The 23,633-nt window shown below is 39.7% G+C and overlaps 1 protein-coding gene across 2 annotated transcripts in view; it reads left to right on the plus strand.

Moving 5' to 3' along the window:
• fut8a (fucosyltransferase 8a (alpha (1,6) fucosyltransferase)) overlaps nt 1-15,818 on the plus strand; it is a 140,260-nt gene extending 124,442 nt beyond the window's left edge. For both annotated transcript variants that reach the window (XM_017708791.2, XM_017708790.2), the window contains 4 exons: nt 6,306-6,552; nt 11,566-11,742; nt 12,599-12,749; nt 14,391-15,818. In XM_017708791.2, the coding sequence (XP_017564280.1) occupies nt 6,306-6,552; nt 11,566-11,742; nt 12,599-12,749; nt 14,391-14,723 (908 nt within the window). In that variant the 3' untranslated portion in view covers nt 14,724-15,818. The remainder of the gene's footprint in view (nt 1-6,305; nt 6,553-11,565; nt 11,743-12,598; nt 12,750-14,390) is intronic.
• The last annotated feature ends 7,815 nt before the right edge of the window (nt 15,819-23,633 follow it).

Consider the following 23,633-nt stretch of genomic DNA (forward strand, 5'->3'; position numbering starts at 1 on the left):
TAGGTTCTGTTTTAAGGTCATCAGTCCACAGGACTTGTTTTCAAAATGTGTAATTGTTTAGATGTTCCTTTGCAAACATCTGACAATGAATTTTGTGGTGGGGACTCTTTTGTAAAGGTCATATGTGTGCAGGTGTCACTGCACACTAGAACAGTGCACCACTACACTAGATTAGATTGATAATTTAGTCATGTCTAAATCTCACCTTAGGTCTCCACCCATCACACAGTGATCCCAAGATTGGAGCACTATGCTATACCTATCGGCATTTGAAACTGCTGCAATGTCATTGGACTGGAGTGGTGAGGGAGAAGGAGGGCCATTGTAGTTACCCAGAGAGAGCGAGTCCTTTCGCTGGAGATTGAGCTTACAGTCTCTCAATGAGAGCCAAGTTGTACCATCTGGAAACCAACATATTTCTTTAACAGCACTTAAAAGCCTTAAGTAAAGATAAGTGCTGACATCCCAACCTGCAGATAAAATGTATGGGCTACAGCAATATTCCTAAGGTAGTCCGTTTTTACTGTTTCTGCAGTTTTGTAGTTTTTGTAAGGAAAAATGGCTAGATTTTTTGTAGTAAAAACATTTTGAGGCATTAGGTCTCCCCAGACTTTTGAATGTATTATCAACAAGCCTTTTTCTGATCTGAAGGTACTGCAGGACAGCCTAGGATTCAGAACAAGTGATCTATAGTCGCTAGTACCAGCCCTGGAGACCCCCACACTTTGGTGCTTTCCTTCATCAAGCACATCTGATTTAGCTTATTAATTAATTAATGAGTTCCTCATGTGCTGCATTAGGTACGTATATAGAGTAGGTAAAACACAAAAACGGGGTCGCAAGAACAGGAATTGGTAACCACTGGTTTAACTGATCACTTGAAAATGCACCGCTGATGAAACTCAAACAGATATAGATACATATAATATCTTTAACAGCTTTCAAGCACTTTTGCTGTAAAAAATTTGTATTCTAAATCTTCAAACTATGCTGTGAAAAGAAGTGGTTTCTGCAGTGAAAGCAGGCTGCGTGTATTTTCTCCCTGCCATGTGTTTCAGTAGGGATGCCTTGGGGAAGGAGAGAATGCCTTCTGAACATGAAAAAAGTGACCTTAAAACAGAGTCCTCTCTCTTTCTCTTACCCTCTGTCTGCTTTTCTCTATCTTTGTCCCCTCCTCTCCTCCCAGAGGACAAAGTTTCCTTTGCTTTTGTACTGCAGACTGGACCTCAGGCTTTATATGGGCTAGTGAACAAAAGGAGCAAAAAAAAATGTAGCGCTTGTGTTTCAAAGTATTGTATACATGTACGTAAAGAAGGGTGTGGGTAGACATCTGTTTCTTTTTCACACACTCTGTTAAGATCTGTTGCATACATGTCAAACTGTAACTTGTCCACGGTTACAACTCATAGCTTTTGAAAGTGCAATTTATAAACTTTCAATTGATTTGTTTTTTCTAAGTAGAAGAGGAGATATTTTATTATAATTGAAATTCAATAAAGTTGTTGTTATTGTTCCTTTATGTTTTTTTCCATGTTTTTGTTCAAATTTGACTTTGAAACAAATGGAAAAAAGGTTGAGGGCAGACTCACACCTGTCTAGAATGCAAATTGAATGTAAATATAATGTATTATATAACTATCTAATGTAAGCACCGATGTAATGTCATTACATTTCTAAAATTTATTCTAAGAGTGTCATGTTTACCCAATATAGAATTGTTCACACGTGGCCAAATCCCAAATAGCTATCGGGACATATTATGTACTGTTAGGGTGCAGGAGCTAGTATTTAAATTCTTATGTAGCAAGTAGGGAGCCATTTCAGCCCCAGCATGGGAATATACTCATCGTCAAGCAATAGTTGCACCCAGAAGGAAGTGTCAGATTGCAAAGATATTTCTAAGGAAGATGAAAGTTACCAAAAAATTAATGATTGTAATTTTTTACTGATATGAGCAGTATTTATTGAGCTACACATACAGTCACACAACAATTTTTTGACGATGAGTGGAAGACTAATAAATTACTACAAAAAGTTAAAAAAAACTTGCAACTGCAGTGTACAATGATGAGCAACTGAACTTTCTTGTCTTCTGCCAATTCTCCATGGTTGTTTGGCAGCAATAACATACTCTAAAGAAACTAAAATCCCCACTAGCACACCACATCGGTTCATTGCAGCTGCTATAACTGCCATAAACAGGGTCAAAGGAACTTAATCTCACTGAATAATCTATTAGATGCTTGGAAAAGAATAGGCCCACTAACAAACACACCATGAATTAAAAATGATAACACTTCCTCCCTCAGGTCCCCCTCCAATTTATTCATCAGGATGTGAGGACAAGATATAATTTAGATTCTTTTAGTGCCCCAATAAAGTGAGAGAGAGTTAGTTAATGTGTGCTAAGAAGATAGAAAAGTTGGAAATAACACATGCCTATGCATAGAAGCTGACTGCAAGGGTACAAGAACATGCCTGCGGAATTTCTTAAACACTGCTTTATGTGTGGTGGGGGAGCATGCTTCTAATATTTAATGCTGTGATGCGATTTAAATTCTGCCCACTATGGTGTGTGCATGCATTTTCATTTTGTATTCCCTTTAGAGGGGTTCTTTTTCCACTGTTCATTTATTTTCATACTAAAATGGGCGATTAGTTTTAGCCGTCAAACAGTAGTCTTGGTGCGTTACTTCATTTTCCTTTTAAATGAACAATGTTTGAAAGAGAGAATGTCTGTACATAAATGAGAGTCATTCAACCCTTGTAATACTCTGCTGATTTGATTAAGAGTCCATGCCAAAGAACTGGACATAAAGCGGTTTCTGTTTAACTAAATAACATAAACTCAGCATTCTCAACTTTTTAGAACAGGATATAATAAATTTGTTATCATAATTGTGATAAAGTACAGTACAGTATATCACAATAAGCTTTTTTGGGCATATCATCAACATTTAAAGAACACTTTCTACCTGCATGTCTGTCTACAAAGAGAGTATAAGTAGTCCTGTAAAATTTAATTCAGTGTAGCAGTGTGTGAAATGTTAAATAATAATTATCATGTGCATAGTTTTGTCACTTCCTTATCTTTTCCAACTTGTCAAATGTCAGAAATAAATATTGTGGCTTGTTGTGTATCATAAAAAACATCTTGGAGTATTGTGATTTTACATTTTTTCCATAGACCACTGTGGTCGTGTCATCATTTTATAGTCAGCGTCATGCCCATATAAGGAACATATAAGGAATTTCTCTGTGAGAAGAATGAATTTTTTTTTAATTGCCTCTGTCGCATCCTTATGCTAACTATGCACTAATTTGACATCATTAGACTGGTATAAATCAAATCAAATCAGATTTATTGTCACATCACAAGAGTACAGGAGTACAGGTGAGTGAAAAACTTGGGTGCAAGTTCCCACTGAATGCAGCGACAGTATTTACAACATGGAGTAGAATGGTGAGAGAAAATAGTAATAATAATAATAATAATAATAATAATAAGTAGAAGAAGAGAAAAAAAATTCTATATATATATATATATATACAATAAACTAACTTAAACAATATACACAGACATACATTATATACATAATCTTATTACACTGAATGTGAGGTAAAAAGTCATAAAATATAGATACTGCAATGCTGTGTACATGTGCAATAATCTATGTATGTGTGTAAGTACGGAGACAGTCCAGTAGGTGACTTAGAGTAACTAGAGACTAGGTAGGTAGAGACTTAGAGTAGGTAGAGACTGAGTCCGAATGTGCAGTGTAAAGTAAAGTAAGTGAAGTGCAGGGTAAAGTGCAGAGTGCATTGAGTTCGTATGGGGTGGCAGTGGGGTGGGTAGGGCAGAACACTGTTCTACTGTCTGTTCCACAGTCTGGTCGCCTGGGGGAAGAAGCTGTCTCGGAACCGGTTTGTTCTGGTCTTCAAGCTACTAAGCCTCCTTCCACTCGGCAGTTGTGAAAACAGGCAGTGACTTGGGTGGGAGGGGTCCTTCATAATCCTTCTGGATTTCCTCAGGCAGCGGCTGATGTATAAATCCAGAAGGTTTGGGAGCTGAACTCCGGTGATGTATTGTGCTGTGCGTACTACCCTCTGCAGGGATTTCCTCTCGAGGGCGGTACAGCTCCCGTACCAGGTGGTGATGCTGCCAGTCAGGATACTTTCCACAGTGCAGGTGTAGAAAGTCCTGAGGATGCTGGGGTTCAGACCAAACCTCCTCAGCCGCCTGAGGAAGTAGAGGCGTTGTTGGGCCTTCTTCACCACCCGTGTAGTGTGTTCTGTCCATGTCAGATCCTCGCTGATGTGAACACCAAGGAACTTAAAGCTGCTAACCCTCTCCACCGCAGTCCCATTGATGGAGATCGGGGAGTGTACTCTCTCCTGCTTCCTGAAGTCCATGATCAGCTCCTTAGTCTTACTGACGTTTAGAGAGAGGTTATTCTCCTGGCACCAGTTTTCCAGGATGTTAACCTCCTCTCTGTAGGCCGATTCATCGTTGTTGGAGATCAGGCCTACAATCGTTGTGTCGTCAGCAAACTTGATGATGACATTGGAGCTGTGTCTGGCTGTGCAGTCGTGGGTGTACAGGGAGTACAGGAGCGGACTGAGCACACAGCCCTGAGGGGCTCCAGTGTTGAGGGTCAGAGAGGAGGATGTGATATTGCCCATCCTTACCACCTGCCGTCGACCCGTCAGGAAGTTAAGGATCCAGCTGCACAGTGTCCTGTTCAGAGCCAGATCCCGGAGCTTGATGTCGAGCCTTGAGGGAACGATGGTGTTGAATGCTGAACTGTAGTCCACAAACAGCATTCTCACATACGTGTCCTTTTTGTCCAGGTGGGAGAGGGCAGTGTGCAGGGTCAGGGCGATCGCATCGTCCGTAGATCTGTTCCGCCTGTACGCAAACCGGAGTGGGTCCAGGGTGGCAGGCAGTGAGGAGCAGATGATATCCCTGACCAGCCTCTCAAAGCATTTGCTTATGATGGAGGTTAGGGCAACAGGTCTCCAGTCATTCAGACAGGTAGTGCTGGCTGTCTTAGGAACTGGCACAATTGTGTAACTCAAAGTCCGGTTTGCGGTGAGTGAGCGACGATCTGATTTCCAGAAGTGTTTGTCGGTCGTAGGTGATGAAACCAGTAACGTTTAGTGCAATAAGAGTGACAAACAAACACACAAACAACGAAAAACTGCAAAAGTAAGTGGGAGCTCGCAACACGGCAGCCATGCTCAGCGCCATCTTGATAGAGCTTGTATAACTTGATTTAAAGCTCCACAAACTTACCTACACTAAGTACAGACTCAGCTTAATGTCACTGCTTACCCCCTGTTAAGCTGAAGATCAGAATTAGAATATCCTAATTATTTTAATGCTGGTAATATTTTCTAAGAATATTTTCTCAGTTAATGCTGCGGCATTTAAGGTGGAATGGAAAAATTCAAACAGCTGTTGTAGCAGCTTCATGGAGAGTTGAAATTCATGATATGAGTAGGTTGCTCTATTTCTGCTTGACACCTTAATAACAATATATATTATTTTTACTGTTTTACAGAACCAACACGTCATTATGTTTGGGTCCCATTTGCTATTGTTTGCTGCTGCAATGCAACTATTTAAGGTGGAACAGGAAAACTAAAACAAGAAGCTGGTAAAAAAGAAGCTAAATTAAGCCTCATAGTTTTAACACTGGTAGTATTTTTGCTAAGGAGTTTTATGCTATTGAAATACCCTACCCAGATTTTATATTTTCAGGCATACCTATAAAAATGTACAATGGTGGAACATTTTGATCAGGTGGCACAATGGGTTGTAAACATTTTTAATTCACAGGGTGTGATAGACGCAATTTTTCAAAAACCCCGTTCAATTCTGGCTGTAGAGAAATTGAGCTTAGACCCCAAGATCCTAATATGGCCATAACACGGACCATGACTACAGTGGTCAATGTCACCCAGTTCTACTTGAGAAGTAACACTTGTTACTGATTTGTTTAATCAAAGTAGCAGTAAAGGACAACTGAAGAGTACAGTATGTTCCTTATTCATTTGATTTTGTGTTCAGAATTGTTGTTAGTACAAACAAAATAACTTTTGTTACTTTTTTTTTTTTTTTTAATTTTCTTTGTTAGATCATGTCCTATACATGTGGAAATAAATACAACAGCAGCATTGAGCTCATGTTATTAAAGAGAGCAATAAATTAAATGGTAGAACTTTTAAAGACTTCTCTTTCTCGCTGATTCTTTTTGAATGTATCTGTATGTGTGTGTGTGGGTGGGTGGGTGTTTGTGTAGGTGAAGCCAATGATCGGGATGTGCAAGTGATTGAGCTGCCCATTGTGGACAGCTTGCACCCACGTCCCCCCTACCTGCCGCTGGCCATCCCAGAGGACCTGGCTGAGCGTCTCCAGCGGCTGCATGGGGACCCCTCCGTCTGGTGGGTGTCCCAATTAGTCAAATACCTAATCCGCCCACAGGACTGGCTGGAGAAAGAGATGCGCGAGGCCACTGCCAAGCTGGGCTTCAAACACCCCATTATAGGGTAAGAGAAAGAAAACACAGCAAAGAAAATGAACCAAGGAGGTTGATTAACTTATAACTGAAAACAGCATTACAACATTAACATTAATTCCCTTTAATTTTGTGGAGGAAACAGTCCATGTAAGTTGGCTCTACTCTGTTTGGAGTATTGGAAATGTGTGACATATTTAATTTTATACATTAAAAAAATACATATTTATTTTTTGCTTAGTTTCGTCTTCTGTGCATGAGGGGGCTAAGTCAACGTTTAGAGTTTGAAACATGGCTACAGTCTTGGCAAAATATCAAAATTTGATTTCAATTTTCATAACATTAAAAATTTTCGGAACATTTTGTTATTTTATTTAGAAAATAAAATGCTTAGAATAAAAAGGCTCAGAATTAGGGATGCAAATTATCGATTAATTCATTAATCATTAGTTGATTGATCTTATCGATCGACTTTCGATTAATTGATAAGCGGCGTTTATCACCTGAATTTCAGTGTTTCAATAGGGCCTTTAAAAATATCAGCTAAATAGTTAAAACACTGAGTTCAAAAAGTATATATTATATTATGATAATTATATTGTATTATATTATATTATATATTCATCAAGTAATTATGCATTAGGAAAAGAAAGCAGACATGTTTTTATGGTATAACAAAATACATTCTTTAATTTAAAAAAAGAAATAAATTAAGGACTGGCTCAGTTCTTGCATTTGAAACATTAGACATATTTAAAAAAAAAAAAAAAGAATAGAAGAAATTAAATAGAGAGCGAAACAGAATATTATTGAGCCTATAGATTATGAAGAAACTGCATCTAGGCTATTGATTAAGAAATCCTCAACAATCCTCAACTGAAACATCCACAACGTTTTTCTGCCTTAATTTGTATAGGGTTACAGCAAAATAGAATGAAACGTTCACAGGGTCCCTGGACACAACATAGAACATTACAGGGCCTCAAACCAGAACAATCAAATAAAGTAATGATCAAATCATGTTACCCTTTCCTGTCTGAAATGTGGCAAATGGCTATACAGCTCATATCACAACTGGACCTATATATTTTTGTTCAAGAAAATGAGCCTGTTAACGTGGTCAGGGGTAAGGCGTGTGCGCCTTTGGTTGCGATTGTGCTGTGGTGGAAATGTTTCACCAACCTTCCTGCTGTCACTATTGCTCTGCTTACCCCAGCAGCAGCAAAGCCATCATTGACTACGAGATTTAGCGTGTGTGCAAAACATGCAGCTGATTTCCAGCTGACTCGTGTGGGGTTGTTTACTTGGACAATGTTTCTAGCGTTGTCGTGAACACACGCTGTAACGCGACCGCAACGAGTCCCCAAGTCTCCACAACATCATTGAGCTTGTCAGCTAAATTGTCAGTGGTGTGTCTATCCGACATGTTCGTCGTAATCAGCACTGCAGATTTTAGCTGCCAGTTCTCGTCAGTGTAGTGGCACGTCATGGTAATGTAACTTTGTAACTTGTAATGTAATGTAACTTTCGGTTGTTAGAGCCGTCCAACAATCTGTTGTCAGGGCTACAGCAGTAGCAGTAGCTAGCTTTGTTTTTAGCTCACTCTTCTTTTTTTCGCAGCGAGCTTTGAGGCGGGAGGTTATTGATGGCCTCGAAGGGATATTGTAGCCTGGCTCTAGGAACGCAGTGAGATCCATCAACTGTGTTGATTGGCATCAAATCTGTCTCGATCATGCTGCATATCCTCTCTGTAATGCCCTCCGCCCTTCTCTCATCACACGCTCGCCTTCCCAGTGTAGCTGTGATTTTAGGTTGACCAGGTGCACTGGTGCCATGCAGGACAGCTGCATGCACAGTGTTCAAATGATAACTGAGTGAGCTAGTGGAACTGTTGTATTTCAATACCGCATTACACAGAGAATATTTGACTTCTTTGCCTAAATTAACAATGTTGAAATGGTCACACACCGCACTTCTTTTCGCCTTCTTTACTTCTTTACGCTTCATTTTGTTTTCAACCCTGGTCTCTCGCGACATGTGTTCACCTCTCGTTCTTACGCTCTGTTCAAGTTACTACAGTTGCGCCCTCTAGCGATTAATCGCGATTAACACATTTTGTTTGAGCAACCTCTTGATCATCAATTAATCTAAAGTCGATTAATCATTTGCATCCCTACTCAGAATAAATAATATGTCCAGTCCTCTGTTTGACATTCTAAACAAAGATGTACTCTTCTGTACCTTTAAGAAAATGTATTATTTTTTTAAATTGTAAATCAGTAAATGTGATGGGGCCAACGTTTTAGCTCCTTTGAGCTGTTTTCAGAAGATATTGGAATCGACATCCTGATAAATTTGGCCAGGACTGTATGAGGCCTGTTCTAATCTCACAGAGCAAATCATGAAGTGAAGTCTTTTCTTTAGTGTGATCAGTCACAAGAACATAAATGTTCTAAATTTAATGATAAAACCCCAATTCAGACCAGATTAATTTACATTGTGTCCTGGGGTATAGTTTAATTTCCCTCCAGTTCAGTTATTTTGGTCTTTTTGCCCCCGCTCCCTGAGAATTCCAGGCTGTTTTTCACTGAACAAAGTGGTCGTCTGATCATTTCAGTTCCTTCCGGATACACATCTCTGTGATTTTCCAGACAGATAAGAAAACAACAAGTTTTTAACCCTTGCTATATTACATTTTTTTGCATATGTATCCATATTACACTTCCCAAACTGCAAAACAGTGGATGCTTTGGAAGTGTCTCTGAACTTTTCATTAGGTGTATGGGGGAGAGCATTATCAGGAGGGAAAAAAAAGGGGTCAATTAGAAAACTGAGGCTGATTAAAGTGACGATTATAATGTCATCTTAAGTATAAAGCATAACTTTGTAGGTATACACAACAACAACAACTCTTAGTTTCCAATGATCATATTTGTAAACCACTAGAAATTTTTTCTTTTGTTTACAGATATACATCAGATAAATTATTCCAATCCAAATAGGGCTAATGAGATTATTTTTGCAGTTTGCACTATGGATATAAACTCATGACAACTTGATTTACTGAATTAAACAAACACTGAATACACACATGAACTGTTTACACAATATTTGAATATCAAATAAAATCACCATTATTTACAGTAATTTGCAAAAGCTTGGGTACCCTTAGTCAAATTACAAATGTTTAAATGTTTTGCACATGTTGTTATGGCATATTTTATACACTGCTCGAAAAAAATAAGGGAACACTCAAATAACACATCCTAGATCTGAATGAATGAAATATTCTCATTGAATACTTTGTTCTGTACAAAGTTGAATGTGCTGACAACAAAATCACACAAAAATCATCAATGGAAATCAAATTTATTAACCAATGGAGGCCTGGATTTGGAGTCACATACAAAATTCAAGTGGAAAAACACACTACAGGCCGATCCAACTTTGATGTAATGTCCTTAAAACAAGTCAAAATGAGGCTCAGTGTTGTGTGTGGCCTCCATGTGCCTGTATGACCTCCCTACTACGCCTGGGCATGCTCCTGATGAGGTGATTCATGCTCCAGAATGGCTGACAAACTGTACAGCAGTAGGTGAGCTGTAGTCAATTACTGGGTACCTGGGTAAGGTCTAATTTAACTATTACCTTGAAGAATCTAGCTCATCATTAAATAATTAGAAATGCATGTGCACTCTGCACTCTAAAATGAGAATGGCAATATCGCTCTGCCATGTGAGAAAATATGGAGTGTGATGAGATTTGCAAATTCTGGAATCTTCATTATCTGACCAACTTGAAATTCTTATTGACATGTATCTTTGTCTGTTTTCATTTTATTATAATTGTTCTTTGCCTTCACAGTAGCTCAAAAATATGTAATTTTTTTTCTTCTGGCCATTGCTGAAAAGTACAAATGTACAAAAAAAGTACAAAAGGCTAATGTACAAATCTGTTTCAATCTAAATATGTAACTGTTGCAACAGTGGCTTTTATTCTATTATGATATTTTCTTACTGGATTAAAATCATAGATCACATCAGTAACAGCTCAAATTACAGGTCCTCCCCAGGTAAAAGAAATCCAGCATGAATAGGGCTGTAGTTTTCATATATGGACTCTATGGACTGGGGTGGGAATGATGCATTTTGAAACATGTGACAAATTGTACAAACTACATCGAACACCTTTATTTCAGAAAAATGAAAAGTCCTCTAAAACGGTTAAATGAGAGAAAAACAAGATATAAAATGCATATGCAAAAAAATGCAAAAGATATTTCCATCCATCCATCCTCTAAGACACTTCTCCGTCAGGGTCACGGGGGGGTGCTGGAGCCTATCCCAGCAGTCTTCGGGGGGAAGGCAGGATACACCCTGGACAGGTTGCCAGTCCATCACAGGGCAGACAGACAGACAGTCACTCACACCTAGGGGCAATTTAGCATGTCCAATTGGCCTGACTGCATGTCTTTGGACTGTGGGAGGAAACCCACACAGACACGGGGAGAACATGCAAACTCCACACAGAGAGGACTCCGGTCACCCGGCCAGGGAATCGAACCCAGGCCCTCCTTGCTGTGAGGCGACAGCGCTACCCACCACGCCACCGTGCCGTCCGCATAAGATATTTATTTACCTTTATTTATCCAGGAAAAAAATAACAAGAGTGTCCTGGCCAAGCCGGGCAACAATACACAGCAAATTGTTCTCATGAGACATATAATATATTACCAACATAAAACATAAAATTCAGTAATCAACAACAATATAAACAAAATATATTGAATTAAAGCAAGACACCAAGCTTTTTTGGGGATCCACCTAGTTACACCTTTTTGCACTGTGTGTGTGTGTGTGTGTGTGTGTGTGTGTGTGTGTGTGTGTGTGTGTGTGTGTGTGTGTGTCTACACGTGCATGCATGTGTGTAAGGAAGAGAGAGAGTGATGCCCACCCATACACTCAGTCACCACTTAACACGTACTCATTCACTCTCCATCAGTCTTGCTCATAAATGCTCCAGCTGAGTCTTCTGCTTTCTGCAGGGTACATGTGCGTAGAACAGATAAGGTGGGCACAGAGGCAGCATTTCACCCCATAGAGGAGTACATGTTGCATGTGGAGGACCAGTTCCAGAGCCTGGCCCAGCGCATGCATGTGGACAAGAAGCGTGTTTACCTGGCCACCGACGACCCTTCACTACTGCAAGAAGCCAAGTCCAAGTGAGTGAGAGTGTGTGTATATCAAAAATCAGAGAGAATATGTTGATTATGGGGGCGTCTTAATCAGATTTGTAAGAGGTATCAGAATGAAAATGAGTACAGTAATGTGCAAAAGTCAGAGATTGCTCTTTATTTATTTAATTTCCAATACAAGTTGTTCATTTTTCAGGAGATAATCCACTTGCATAATGAATGAGAAAGTCTAAGAAAAGGATTCCAAAACAGCAACTCTTAAAAATTCTGAAAAGTTGCAAACTGTGCAGGCAGTGTAGCCAGTAGGTAATGCGAGACATGATACCAATTTCTCTTATTTGTAATATAAGTGGAAAAATTCTATGTCCATGTTACAATGTATTTAATGGCCTCACAGACCACCACAGTCTACACTTGTGCCTCTTTCGTAGTTGGCACATTATTACGACCTCTTCCACCATCATCACGTTTGTTGTTGTCAGAAATGTTTTACTCTGGACTGCCCCACTACTTAACATCCATCCAACGTAAAGGATGGTGGGCAGTGACGGTTACATAATTTGTAATGGATGTGTTCTTTTTCATATGTAAAGGGAGTATTAATGAACCTTAAGACTGAACTTTTGAAGTGTTGAAAAATAACCTTAAAGAGTTATTAAAAGAGTTGTTAAAAGTGCTAAAGGCAGCAAGCGGACATCCTAAGTACTGAAAGAAGTTGTCAAAGCTTCTGTGTAGTTTTCTGTTAATGTGATTTCTACTTTTTTTTACTGACAATGAATAACTTGTACTTAATGGCATGTGCATGTATTTGTGTGTGTGTGTGTGTGTGTGTGTGTGTGTGTGTGTGTGTGTGTGTGTGTGTGTGTGTGTGCCTGCCTGTCAGGTACCCAGATTATGAGTTTATCAGCGATAATTCCATCTCATGGTCAGCCGGCCTACACAACCGCTACACTGAGAATTCATTAAGAGGAGTAATCTTAGACATCCATTTCCTGTCCCAGACCAACTTCCTGGTCTGCACCTTCTCCTCCCAGGTGCTCTCACACACTTTACTTTCCTATCTGCTGCTGGTGTATTTTATCAGCAGTCTTCTTTCTCCCAGTAAAGCTACCAGAACACTACAAGATTAGGGGCTTGTTTGAGCAAAGTGAAGTGGAATTTCACAATGTCTATTTTGTATACATTTATTACAGAGAAACAGCAGGTCACAACATGACCTCCAGTAACTTGGCTTTTTACAACTAAGAAGCCAAGGATTAATTGCCTTAAAAATAAAGGGGCCCCCATACAGATTATATCCTGCATGTGTTGATGTTATAGCTCAAATTTATAACTGTTTTTATGGTGTATATGTATTTCAGAATAAGCTATATATATATATATATATATATATAAAAATAGCCCTCAGTCATTATTATAATGTACTATTCCGTGGTGTTACATAACACAACTGCATAAAGACAGACTGATCTAAACAAGGCAATTAAGTGATAATCTACATTGTGGAGAGGTGGTTTTTTTGAGTGTTGAGGGGAAAAATTAAATGAAGTTATCCAAAGCCAGCAGAGAAATGCAATAAAGTGAGGAATGCAAAAAGTTTGTTGCATCACTTCCAGAGCTAACTAAATTTTTTAAGTCAAGACAGAGTGCTGCACAAGCTCAAACGATCGTAATGCTAATGTTAGTGTAGATAGGAACAGCTAATTATTGCTACTTGGAAAAGTTTTCTCACTACTCATTACTTAGTTTAGTCTGCAACTAATTATTTCATTATATTGACAGATATAGCATTTTTCTTAAGACAAGCAAACTTAGCTGCCAATAAAGTAAGATCATTTTACTTAATAAAATTAAAATGAATAAAACTATGTCTAGAAGTAGTTCAATAATCTTGTAATATTGTTTCAACTGTTTCAGATTGAGAAATAGTTCTATTGACTTGGGATCCCAAAGGTCTCTACTATTTTTTAAATGTAGATCCAGGAGGCCCCATTCTTGTCTTTTCCATAGGGGTCAGGATTAAATAAATTTGCCCCTCCATGTAGCCACTGAATAGTAAGAGAATGTAGACATAAAAAAAGTGTATCATTATTGTGATATTGGCTGTTGTCTTACAGATGTTCCCTCTAATCATTCACACTGTTTTTTTTTTACTGTGCGCACTACACGTCTTGACCAATTACAGTTCCACTTTTAGTGTTTTCTGTGTTTTGATGAATCAATGTATTGGCTGGTCTTAATAACTGTTTTCAACAGACAAGATAAAAAGAAATATTTAAACTGTTTAAAACTCCAAATAAGTCAGGGGCATCTTCATTGTGTATTTTTTATGACCTGGTCATTATATTAGATGAACAGCACACCAGTCACATAGAGGTTGCAGTAGTGTTTTGAACTATGAAATCAGTAGGACTAGCACATCTTCTCTTTGGCCACAGATTTATGAATGTCAGCATCAAAGTGCTTTCTGACACAATTTAAGTCAATACTGGAAGTGCATATAACTTATTCAGTTCATGTTCTGCAACTCAGGCACTTGGTGTAACAAAGAACCTGTAAAACCGATAATCCACTGCTGTTAGGGTGTGCCAGGTTTGATTTCATACCTGTGCAGACCTCTATATAGAGTTTAAAGGAAAAGCCCATTAATTCTTGCTTCTCTCCCATATGGGCAGGTTTGTCGCGTGGCTTATGAGATCATGCAGACATTGCATCCAGATGCCTCATCCTACTTCCACTCGTTAGATGACATCTACTACTTCGGTGGGCAGAACGCACACAACCAGATCGCCATTTACCACCACCAGCCACGAGGCAATGAGGAGATCCCCCTGGAGCCTGGAGATGTGATCGGTGTAGCCGGCAATCACTGGGACGGCTACTCCAAGGGCATCAACCGCAAGAGTGGCCGCACCGGCCTCTACCCCTCATACAAAGTGAAGGAGAAGATTGAGACAGTGAAGTACCCAACTTACCCTGAAGCTGACAAACTTCTCCAAAAGCAGTAGAAAGAGTGAGATGGAGAGAAACTATGCGGAATATGTTCAGTACAGGATACTGTAGTTAAGCCTGGACCTCCTGGATGGAAATGCACTTTGTGTGTATGTGTGTGTGAATGTGTATGTACAGGGAGAAGGCATTATTTTACAGGGTCTGGGACTAGTTTCTAAGCCCGCCACCCATTAAAGAGGCCAATCAGGGTTGTAGAAAGGAAACTAGGACTTAACTCTTAAAAAAAAACACCAAGATCAACAAACACACCACTGCAGGTACTTCTACCCCGAAACCTCCAGCTAAAATGAAGGGAACTGCATTTGTTTATTTAAGATTAAACTTTAAAAAAAAGAAAGAAAAAGAGACAGACTGCTTAAAAGAACAAGAAGAATTTTGAACATATACCTTCAGCTCCAGCTTTTGTTTTTCTCCTCCTGTGCTGTTTTTTTTCCCCGTGTGAGCACTGATAGCATCCTTTCACTGCAGCCCCACCTCTCCTCTCCTCCTTCGTTACCTTTGCCTTTTTTTCTGCTCCATTCATGCCCTCTGACCACTCACACCATCTCACACTCCTCTAAACATGTGCTTTTTATTTTCTTCTGCCACCCAATGCTTTTAAAAGTTTTTGATAATTTTTGTTGTTTCATTACATTTTGTGTGGCTGTGTTCGCATATTTTTGCATGCATGTCTGTGTGTGGAGCGTTGATGCGAATCAGGTGCCTCAGAAGAACGGCTGACATCTGGCGGAATATCACACAAAAGTTAGTAGTGAGCGTTCCGACTGCAGAGCCTTATGGAGAGATACCCTTCTCCCCCCTTTGCTCATCACTGTCTAATTCACAACATCTTTCCATTGTTTTTTTCAAAAAGATGCTTTAAAGTCAAAGTTCAAAACTAAAAGGAAAAAAAATGCAGGAAATTAAAATTCAAGATTGTGATACTAATATTAATAATGATATTGATTATGATGTTTGTGAGTGGACGATTAATGGCAGTGATGAAATTTTGTTGTAACAGGTTTCATCTACCATGAGGAAAATTTTAATATTTTATGTTTGCGTGGGCATTTTTGATAAGCCGATCAAATAAACTTGATCAGCCAACACAGGTCTCTGTGTCTGTAGTAATATTTGTGTGTGTGGGTGTGTGTGTGTGTGTGTATGTGTGTGTGTGTGTGTGGTAAGTGTCTTTAGCATAGAAATGACAAAAGTCAGAGACTACTCTTTGGTCTATTTAATGTAAGGTGCATTCAGACTTGGCAGGCTTGGTTCATATAGGACCCTGTTGCAGTTTTTCTGGTTGTAAGGTTTATTAGACAACGTAAGAACACTATCTTTCGAACTACAGTGAGCACCAAATAAATGGACAGAGACCCCCTGAGCAGGTCAGTCTTGGTTCACTTCAAAACCTACTCTGATGTCATCAAATCAAATATATTTGTATAGCGCTTTTTACAACGGATGTTGTCACAAAACTGCTTCACAGAATTGCAAAAAAATTAGCAAACAGTAGTGGGTGACAGTGGCAAAGAAAAACTCCCTCAGAGCTGAGGAAGAAACCTTGGGAGGAACCAAGGCTCACAAGGGGGGACCCATCCTCCTCTGGTCAAACTACCTACAGTTTTATAAGTATTATACTATTAATATTAATAGCAGTTGTATCAGTAGTAGTGATAGCTAGGTATCCATGAGAACTTCAATGTAGTGTGGGCAGCTAGTCCAAGGCAGGTGGCAGTAGCTGGGGCGTGGTCAGCTGGTCTGAATCGGGTAGCAGGAGAGCTGGACAGTCAGTCGTCCAGTGTCCGGCCAGACATGTGGGCGGTCGTTTACTCGGAAAAAAGGCAGGGAGATGGAATTAGTTTTATTCTGTTTGTTTGTATGTAAAACTGGGAATGTGAACATTTCTATAGTGTGGCTAATTACTCCGGAAGAGTTGACTATAACAGCTTATCGAAAAGGAGAGAATCAGAAGGACACAAAGAATCTGAGAAGTCGTGATGGTTCATAATAGGAAATAACATCTTGCAGGTACTCAGGAACGAGCCCAAGTAGGGTTTTATACATCAATAAAAGAATTTTGTAATCAATACGGAATTTAACAGGTGGCCAATGAAGTGATGCTAGCACTAGACTGATGTGATCGAATTTTCTAGTTTTAGTGAGGACCCTAGCTGCAGCATTTTTGAATAGATGAAGTTTGCTTAAATTCCTGCTTGTACATCCTGACAGTAGTGCATTACAATAGCCTAGCCTTGAAGTAATAAAGGCATGTACTAGTGTTTCTGCATCATGCAGGGATAGGGCATATCTTGGCAATGTTGCAAAGATGTAAAAAGCTGTCCTAGTGATGGTGCCTATGTGTTGATCGAATGATAAATCTGAATCAATGACAATGCCAGGATTTTTTACTGGTGAACCAGGTGTAACTGGAAAGTCAGCAAGATTTAAAATTAATTCTGGAAATCACACTAAACAGTACTCTAGGATTATATTTATTATTCTCGATCAGCGAGGCCTGATATGCTGAGCGAGCTTTAGTCAGAGCATTTCTATGCTCTTTAAGGCTGCCCTTCCAGGCAGAGTGGACCACTTCCAGCTTGGTTTGTTGCCAATTCCACTCTAGTTTCCAAACTGTTTTAAGGTATGGGTTTTATCATTGTACCATGGGGCGAGCTTTTTCTGCCTTATCCTTTTTATTTTAAGTGGTGCCACATTTTCTAAAGTAGATTGAAAGGTATTTTCTAAATAATCGGTAAATCTAACTCCACTGGGTCTGATGGAGTGGAGACTGGGTTTGATAGTTCTGAAAGGTTTTCTATAAATTGTAGGGTGGTAAAAGGTTTTATTGAGTGCTTTGTAGAAGAGCGAGGGGACACAAGTATTGTGGCTAAGACGTAGCTCATATGAAATTAGGTAATGGTTGGAGATTGCTGAGGTTTGTTTGAGTTTCATTTAAAGCTGAATATTCATCTGGTCTAATGTTTCAATGAGACAGAAAACGCCAAATTTATGATCACTTATAATTTCATTTACAATGACTGCCTGTGAGTTTAGTGATCTTATATTGAGTAATCCAAACTTCAGATCTGAGCTGTTAGTGCTATCATCTGAATATGGATTTATATAGATTAGGTTGTTGAAACCAGCTTATTGAGTTTTTCTACAATTAAATTTAGCTTTAATTCAGGGCAAAGACACAGTCTCAATAAAGTTGACCCTGGGTGACAGCCCAAGGCGATTCGCAGACGGTCGGTTTAGCCTGTCTGTCTGCGGCCTGGTCCTGGATCTGGATTGTCAGCAGCTGTTTACACTACTCTGCCGACTAACTAAAAGACTATGAGCTATGATGTGTGGTTCATTGTATGCAGTACAGACCAAATACATGTAAACAGTCCAAAAATCAAATGAATCTCCTCACTGCATAACTTGTTTGGTAAGTGGAAAAGACCAGTTTCTCATGCTGTTTTGACATTTGTGTGCTTTATGTTTTGATGTATGTGTCTCTTCATCAGCTCTGAATCTGTAATTATAGAAGATATAATTTGGGCTGAGGCATGTTTGAATCCCTGGTCCACCCTCAAGATTGTTAATATCAGATAAACAGTACTTAAATCTTTCATCATTGAGATTACTTCAGATCTGAAAAAAATTCACAGAAAAATTCTGTTCATTCTTTCGCTGAGAAGAAAAAACTTGATTTGAAAGGATGCGTAGCTTTCAAGAAACTGTTCCTGAGAAAATAAAATTGCCACAATTTTTGAGTTCTGACTTCAGCATTACTGAATGTATTCAGGATTACATGGAATACTGAGCCTTAAGGATGTAGAAAAAGAACCCTGAAGATGTCTTTGAAAAACTGAAAGCAAGTCCACTGTAAAAAAAAATTAATTGTCATTGAGTCCTCTGAATTATAAGATCTTGAGAACTTGTGGAAATACAAATACTGCTACATGCAAGCAAACATGCACATTTAACTGATGTTACTAAGCAGCAACAATATAGGGCTATTATTGTATCTACACATTACATCAAGACATTGCTGTAATGAAACAACACCAGCTAGAGCTAAAACTTACAAACAGCCCAGTATTCAGTAGTATGCAGTATCATGATGTTGTCAAATGAAAGTACTTAGAAATTCATTGGTTTATTTACATAGCACCTTTTACAACAGTTTGTAAAAAGCAGCTTTACAGAAAAATCTGGTTCAAAGCCCCCATGAGCAAGCCAATGGTGACAGGGGCAAGAAAAAACTCCCTAAGAGCAAGAGAAAGAAACCTTGAGAGGAGCCGAGACGCTAAAGAGGAACCCATCCTCCACTGGTGAAGCGACAGCATCAAATTACACAGGATAGACAATTGTTCAGCAATTCTGCTAAAAGAGACTAAACACAGTATACAGGGTTAAAATAGTGCAGCAGGGACTCCAGGAGGTCTAGTTATTACAGCCTAACTAATAACCCCAGTATGGGTCCAGGCCCTACCTAGGTCGGAAAATTTTGCATAGGTTGAAATACGTTGGACAAGAAGAACCTCTAAATAGAGGCACAATGGGTGCACAACTTGTCCAAAGTTTCTGGAAAGACATATACAATAAGCTATGTACAAGTACACAGTGAAACGAAACAAAATTCCTTCTTAACCAGGAACACAAATGCAAAACAACACAATATACACAGTGCAGACAATACAGTGCAATAAAGACTGACAATAAATAAAAAACAAGACAGACAGTAGACAATACTGAGAATGTGTAGAGTTGTGCAATATTAGCAGACAGCAGATTAATTTCAGTATCTCAGTCGCAATCTGCAATTGCAAGAAGTGGGTGTCATTTGTTATGTATAAGTGCATATGTGTCTATGTGGGTGTCTGTCACTACAGTCTCTGGAAGTTGAGTAATCTGATGGCTTGTCGAAAGAAACTGTTGCATGGTCTGGCTGTGAGGGGCGTCACCTACGATGCTGGTGGCTTTCAGAAGCAGCGTGTGGTGTAAACATCTGTGAAGGAGCGAAGACAGACCCCAATGATCTTTCCAGTTGTCCTCACAATTCGGGTCTGAGGCGGTACAATTTCCAAACCAGTCAGTAATACATTTATTCACAATGCTGTCTACAGTGCCTCTGTAGAAGGTGGTAAGGATGCTGGATGGGAGATGAGCTTTTCTTAACTTCCACAGGATATAGAGACACTGCTGGGCTTTCTTGGCTATGAAGCTGGTGTCCAGGGTCCAGGTGAGGTTTTCCACTAGGTTAACACCAAGGAACTTATACGTGCTAATAATGATCTCCACTGGGGAGTTGGTCATGATGAGCAGAGAGTGGTCACTATGTGCTCTCCTGAAGTCAACAACCATATCCTTTGTCTTGTCCACACTCAGAGGTTGTTGATTTTGCATCAGTCTGTCAGTCACCGCTCCTCCTCTCTGTGTGCTGACTCATTGTTCTTGCTGATGAGACCAACCACAGTATGATGTGATTTGAATACTGAGCTGCCTCACAGTCATGAGTCAGCAGAGTGAACAGCAGTGGGCTAAGTACACTGTCCCATGGGGCTCCAGTGCACAATGTGATGATGTAAGAGATGCTGCTCCTGATCTGAACTGAGGTCTCTCAGTGAGAATGTCTAGGATCCAATTGCAGGGGGAAGTGTTCAGGCCCAGCAGGCTCCGCTTTTCAATCAGATACTGAGGAATAATGAAATTAAATACTGAACTGAAGTCTATGAACAGCATACTAATGTAAGTGTCCTTTTTCTCAAGGTGTTTAAGGACCAGATGAAGAATGGTGGCTATGGTATCATATGGCAGTTAGGATGATATACAAACAAACTACAGAGGGTCCAGTGAAGGAAGCAATTGGTTGTTGGTGTGCCTCATTTACAAGCCTTTTGAACCACTTCACAATGATAGGTGTGAGTGTGATGGGATGGTAGTCATTGAGACAAGATTTATTTGGCACAAAGTCAATGGTGGTGGTCTTGAAGCATGTTGGGATGACAGCACTGTCTAGAGACATGTTGACGATGTCCTTGAGAACATCTGGTCTGCTCATTCACTGAGCACTTGGTCTAGATTGTTGTCCAGTCCAGCAGCCTTCCGTGGATTAACTTTTCATATCATCCATGGTCAGACACAGTACCTGGTTGTTGGGAGGAAGGGGATGGATCTTGCTTCCATGTATCTCCGCACTTCAAAACATGCATAGAAGTCATTTAGCGCATCTGGGAGGGAGGCATCACTGTCACGGGAGGGTGATGTTTTCCTGTAATTGCTGAAAGCCTGAATGCCCTTCCACATGCGCCTTACACCGTTGGTAATTTGTAAGTGTCCATGCACATTTACCTAATAGCTTGTGAATGTTTGGCCCCCTCTGGTCTTAGGGCCGCTTTGTCACCTTTTCTAAAATCTGAATCACATGCATTCAGCAGTGTGCGCACTTCAGCAATCATCCATTGCTTCTGATTTTTGTGTGTGGTGATGGTCGTGGAGACAGTAACATCATCAATGCACTTGCTCATATAGCCAATCACTTATGTTTCAAGTTAGAACTCGCTGTCAGTGGCAGCCTCCCTAAACACATCCCATGCAGTTTGCTCAAAACAGTCAAAACAGCAGATATGGCTCCTGCTGGCTAGATTTGTACTTGCTTCTGAAATTATTTGGAGCATCTGATGAGGGGTCTGTATGCAGGGATCAGTATCACAGAAAGATGGTCTGAGTAGCCAAAGTGGAAGTGGAGCTCCACCTGGTACGCGTTGGAAATGTTTGTGTAAACAAGTCCAGCGCGTTTGCCTCCTGAAGTCCGCATGCTGATGGAATTTGGGGAGCACTGACTTTAGATTTGCATGATTAAAATTTCCAGTGACAATAAACAGTTTTAGTAAAAATTTAAATGTGTGTGGGGAATGGAGTCTGATGTAGTCCAGTTTAATGTCCAGTGAGGAGACATTGGAGAGCAGGACAGACAGTGGAAAAAAGAAAAGTGTCTACTGTGTGGAGAGATGGGACATTCTTACCTTATATGTCCTAAAACATACAGTAATCAGTTGATGAAATACAAACACAGGTGAGTTGTTGAAACATAGTAAGAGAGCATGCAAAAAAGTGACGTGCAAAACAACAGAGAATATCCCTCAAGTTTGCAGACTCAACAAAACAAGGATGATCTGAATCAGAAATCTATTAAGAAATACAGAGGTTTCAGAAGACAAAACCATGCACCACAACTACAACGAAACTGAGAGGAGACACTTCATGATCATTTCATGTCCATGTAAAAGCGGACATTATTTCAAGAATTGTGACTAAAAAGCACTTATGATGTTAAAACTGTACAAGAATGGTGGAAATCTGGATAGTCAATAATATCTTTTGGTCAAGATACAGCAGATATGTTTGAGATATTTTTTTAAAACTTCATACACCAATAAGGCATAACATTATGATCATTATGCTTGCTTCTATGCTTGTCAGTTCCACTTACTCTATACTATATGCATTTTGTAGTTCTACAATTACAGACTGTAGTCCATCTATTTCTCTGCATACTTTGTTAGCCCCCCTTTTACCCTGTTCTTCAGTGGTCAGGACCCCCATGGAGCTTCACAAAACTGATGCCTTTTGGGTGGTGGATCATTTTCAACACTACAGTAACACTGACTGTGGTGGTGTTTTTGTGTTTGTGCTGAGCTGGTACGAGTGGATCAGACACAGCAGGTAGCGCTGCTGGAGTTTTTAAACACTGTTCACTCACTGTCCACTCTATTAGACACTCCTACCTTGTCAATCCACCTTGTAGATGTAAAGTCAGAGACAATAGCTCATCTCCTGCTGCACAGTTTGTGTTGGTCATCCTCTAGTCCTTCATCAGTGGTCACAGGACGCTGTTGAATGATCAACCACCCAAATAGTACTTGCTCTGTGAGGGTCCATGAGGATCCTTACAACTGAAGAACAGGGTAAAAGGAGGCTAACAAAGTATGCAGAGAAACAGATGGACTACAGTCTGTAATTGTAGAACTACAAAGTGCACCTATATGGTAAGTGGAGCTGATAAAATGGACAATGAGCATAGAAACAAGGAGATGGTCATAATGATATGCCTGATCAGTGTAAGTAGATATTATAAAGAAAACAGATTTAATCTTGGGTAGACTCTTAGTGATTGTGTATTGAAGGGAGTTACATCACATCTGTATACTATATTAATCCAACTTTTAAAAGGGAATACATGTGCAATATTTTAAAGTGAGGTCAAAATGAATGTAATGAATATCAGCGTTAAAGATGAAATAAAAGTTCTTTGTATATATCTGAAGAATGTTCAGCTGAAAAGAATTTTACAGTAAATAATGAAGAAAATAAAGTGTGAGAAGTGATTTGGTGGAATTGTTTATTGCCAGAAGTATTCACTCACCCATCCAAATCATTGAATTCAGGTGTTCCAATCACTTCCATGGCCTCAGGTGTATAAAACCAAGCACCTAGGCATGCAGACAGCTTCTACAAACATCTTCTTTTGAAAAGAAGGTACCATGATAGGATGCCACTTGTGCACCAGTCGTGAAAAACAGAAGAACATGAAATGGGTTTCCATGGCTGAGCAGCTGCCTCCAAGCCTTGCATCACCAAGCACAATGCAAAATTAAAGGAACTCTTAATGCTTCAGCAGAGCAAGAGATTTTGGACAATTTCATGCCCCCAACTTTGTGGGAACAGTTTGGGAATGGCCCCTTCCTGTTCCAACATGACTGTGCACCAGTGCACAAAGCAAGATCCGTAAAGACATGGATGAACGAGTTTGGTATGGAAGAACTTTACTGGCCTGCACAGAATCTCATAAACACACTCCTACACTTTGTGGAAAGCCTTCCCAGAAGGCTTGAAGCTATTATAACTGCAAAGGGTGGGCCGACATTATATTA

The sequence above is a fragment of the Pygocentrus nattereri genome, chromosome 10, assembly GCF_015220715.1.
Source record: "Pygocentrus nattereri isolate fPygNat1 chromosome 10, fPygNat1.pri, whole genome shotgun sequence".
NCBI classification, from domain to species: domain Eukaryota; kingdom Metazoa; phylum Chordata; class Actinopteri; order Characiformes; family Serrasalmidae; genus Pygocentrus; species Pygocentrus nattereri.